The following is a 2,830-nucleotide window of genomic DNA, read 5'->3' on the forward strand; positions in this document are numbered from 1 at the left end:
CGGGCAAGTGAAGAAAAATTTCTATTCATCTTTCCGATTTTAGCAAAAATATCTTCCTCAGGGAAGTTCAAGTCTTGGCTTGGTAATTGTATAACCTTGAGCAAGTTATTTAACCTCTCTGAGCCTTGATTTTCAAATCAATAAAATGTAAATGAAAATAAGGACTACCTCCTAGGATTGTGGTAAGGACTAAATGAAATAATACAAAGAGTTTAAAGCAACATATAGCAGGTAACACTTGGGCAAGTAGTAGTAGGAGAAAGACCTGGTCACTAAATAATTGCTGATAATGAATGAACAAATTAAGAGAAAGGCAGTTATAGAAGGCTCTGTGGGTAAAAGATTTCTTCCTTTCACTAATTAATTCATTTAAAAATTGCCTCCAATATGCTAGGCATTGTAATAGGCCCTGGGTGGCTGTGATTTGAATAGATGGTGAAAAGGAATGGTGGGTTTTGAAGAGAAAAAAAAAAAATTGAGTCAAGATTCAGCTCATGAGACTAGAAAGAAGGCGGGTTAGGAGAGTGGTGAGTGATAAGATTAGACAGGTAGAGAAAGGAACCCAGGTGGTAGGCCCTATAACATAGGGCAAGGAAGTTGTGACTTGGTCCTGTGCATAGACTGGTAAGACATCTGAGGTTAAATATACCTGAGAAGCTTAGTGATGTTCAGGTTTCCCTTTCTGTTGCAGAGTTTTGGGGAGACATTGCCAAGGAATTTTACTGGAAGACCCCATGTCCTGGCCCTTTCCTCAAGTACAACTTTGATGTGACTAAAGGGAAAATATTCATTGAGTGGATGAAAGGAGCAACTACCAACGTCTGCTACAACGTACTGGATCGAATTGTCCATGAGAAAAAGCTTGGCGATAAAATTGCTTTTTACTGGTAACAATATTTATTTTATAGTCTGCAATAGATAAAAAGTCACACCTCACATTTTTATAGTGTTTCATAGTTCACAAAGTACTTTAAAACCCATGAACTCATTTGATGCTTATAACAACTTGGTAAAGTAAGCAAAGTATTCTTAATATCTCAGGTGAAGAAAAATACCTCAAGGAAGTTAAATGACTTCTCTAAAATCACATAAATAGCATATAACAGAATTGAGATTCAAAGCCAATTGTCCTGACTTCTTGTCTATTGTTCTTGGCTTGTAGTTGGTGAGGAAAGAGAGAAGGTAAATGGAAAAGAACAGACTGAATAGCTTTCTTTCTCATTCTTGCTTTGGGAGGAAAGTTGGTATTGAATTTTTCACTACTATTTTTCACTACTGTTGTCATCATTGCCTTTTTTTTTTAATTAATTAATTTTTTTATGGTGACGGTTAACAAAATCTAATAAGTTTCAGCTGTACACTTTAACAGTAAGGTATATATATTTACACTGTGTGTTCACATCCCATAGTTAGTTCACTACATATTTGACCCCCTTTACCCCGTCTACCTCTCCCCTCCCCAACCCCTTACCCTCTGGTAACCACTAATAGTCCATATTCATGAGTCTCTGTCATTACCTTTTATCGAGCTATATACCAGACACTACGCTCAAGTGCTTAACAAATATTATCTCATTTGATGCTCACAAAAACCAAGAATGCACTATTTATTTTACTCATTTTACATAGTGAAAACTGAAATTCTAAGAAGTTAAGTGACTTATCCAAAGTCATACATCTAGCAAAAAGCAGGGCTGAGATTCAAACCCAGATAGTTTAATTCCAGAGATTACACTTTGACCATGACACTATACTATCTCTCTCAATTCCTTATATTAGCCTCTCAATAGCTTTGTAAAATAGGTATTCTTAGCTCCACTTTACAGGTTAAAAAAATGAAGCACAGAAGGGTTACACAATGAATAAGGTCACAGAGTAAGTAGTAGAGACAGGATTAAAAACCAGTCTGTCTGACTCCTTCCTTGTAAAACTAAGCCATGCTGCCTCCCCAGCAGGAATTTTCTAAGACCTCCTGCTCTTGGCAACATTGTTCTATAGGAGGTATTAATATACTAAACCCAAATAGGACCTTGAAGTTCCAGTAATTGAGCTGTTGCTTCTGCTACCGCCATGAACACTCTGAGAATTGATTCTATTATTAAGTGAGCCAATTGGAGCAGAATGGATGTTTCATGGAAGAGTTAAATTGGTACTCAGTCAAAATTGCCTAGTTTGTGTGATATGTTGAGAAGAGCCCTAACCGGTGAGGAGGAAATTTAGGTTCTCATTCTAATTCGGCCATTCACCTGCTGTGTAACGACAGGCAACTCTCAAAGTCAGTTTCCTCTTCCATAAAATAGAGATAATAATTCCACCCTTGTCTTTCTCCGTAGATTATTATGAGAACCAAATAAGACAATGTAGAAACATTTACTTATTTATTGGAAAGCGCTGTATAAATGTGAGTGGGTCTATTATCACATTGCCATTGCCCAATTTGGAGTCACTATGCCACTGAAACTCATGGTCTGTATGTCTGTTTAGACTTCCTTTAGCTCCTGCCCTGGGACTTTATGTTGAGCTCCAACTGACACTTGGGCCCACCTCTTCAGTTCCTTAGGGATCAGAAAACCTTTAAAGATCTATATAGGAGATGCCTGTGTCTAATTTTTTTCTCTAGTTTGAAATAATTAAGGTGCATGGTGAAGGACTGAGAAAACACAGGCCAGAGTTGTTCATTCACTGGAGATTACTCCAGAATCCTGATACCCTTCTTTTTAGTTTCCCACCTTTCATACCTGAACAGCTTCCAGAGAGCCTCTCTTTCCCCATTTGTAAAATGAGGGGAGTAGATTAGATAAGTGTTTTCCAAAGAATGCTCCAGGAACCA

The 2,830-nt window shown here is 37.5% G+C and overlaps 1 protein-coding gene across 3 annotated transcripts in view; it reads left to right on the forward strand.

Moving 5' to 3' along the window:
• The window catches only part of ACSS2 (acyl-CoA synthetase short chain family member 2), a 54,584-nt gene that overhangs the window by 14,119 nt on the left and 37,635 nt on the right, over window positions 1-2,830 (forward strand). Inside the window, exon 1 of one of the 3 annotated variants that reach the window (XM_011378307.2) lies at window positions 669-887. The exons of 1 other annotated variant lie outside the window; for it this stretch is intronic. In XM_011378307.2, coding sequence (XP_011376609.1) covers window positions 799-887 — 89 coding nt within the window. In that variant the 5' untranslated portion in view covers window positions 669-798. Of the gene's footprint in view, window positions 1-668; window positions 888-2,830 lie in introns of those variants that run through there. One more of the 3 variants, XM_011378308.2, reaches the window with a different exon arrangement.

This window comes from Pteropus vampyrus, unplaced genomic scaffold (genome assembly GCF_000151845.1).
Source record: "Pteropus vampyrus isolate Shadow unplaced genomic scaffold, Pvam_2.0 Scaffold336, whole genome shotgun sequence".
Classification (NCBI taxonomy): Eukaryota; Metazoa; Chordata; class Mammalia; order Chiroptera; family Pteropodidae; genus Pteropus; species Pteropus vampyrus.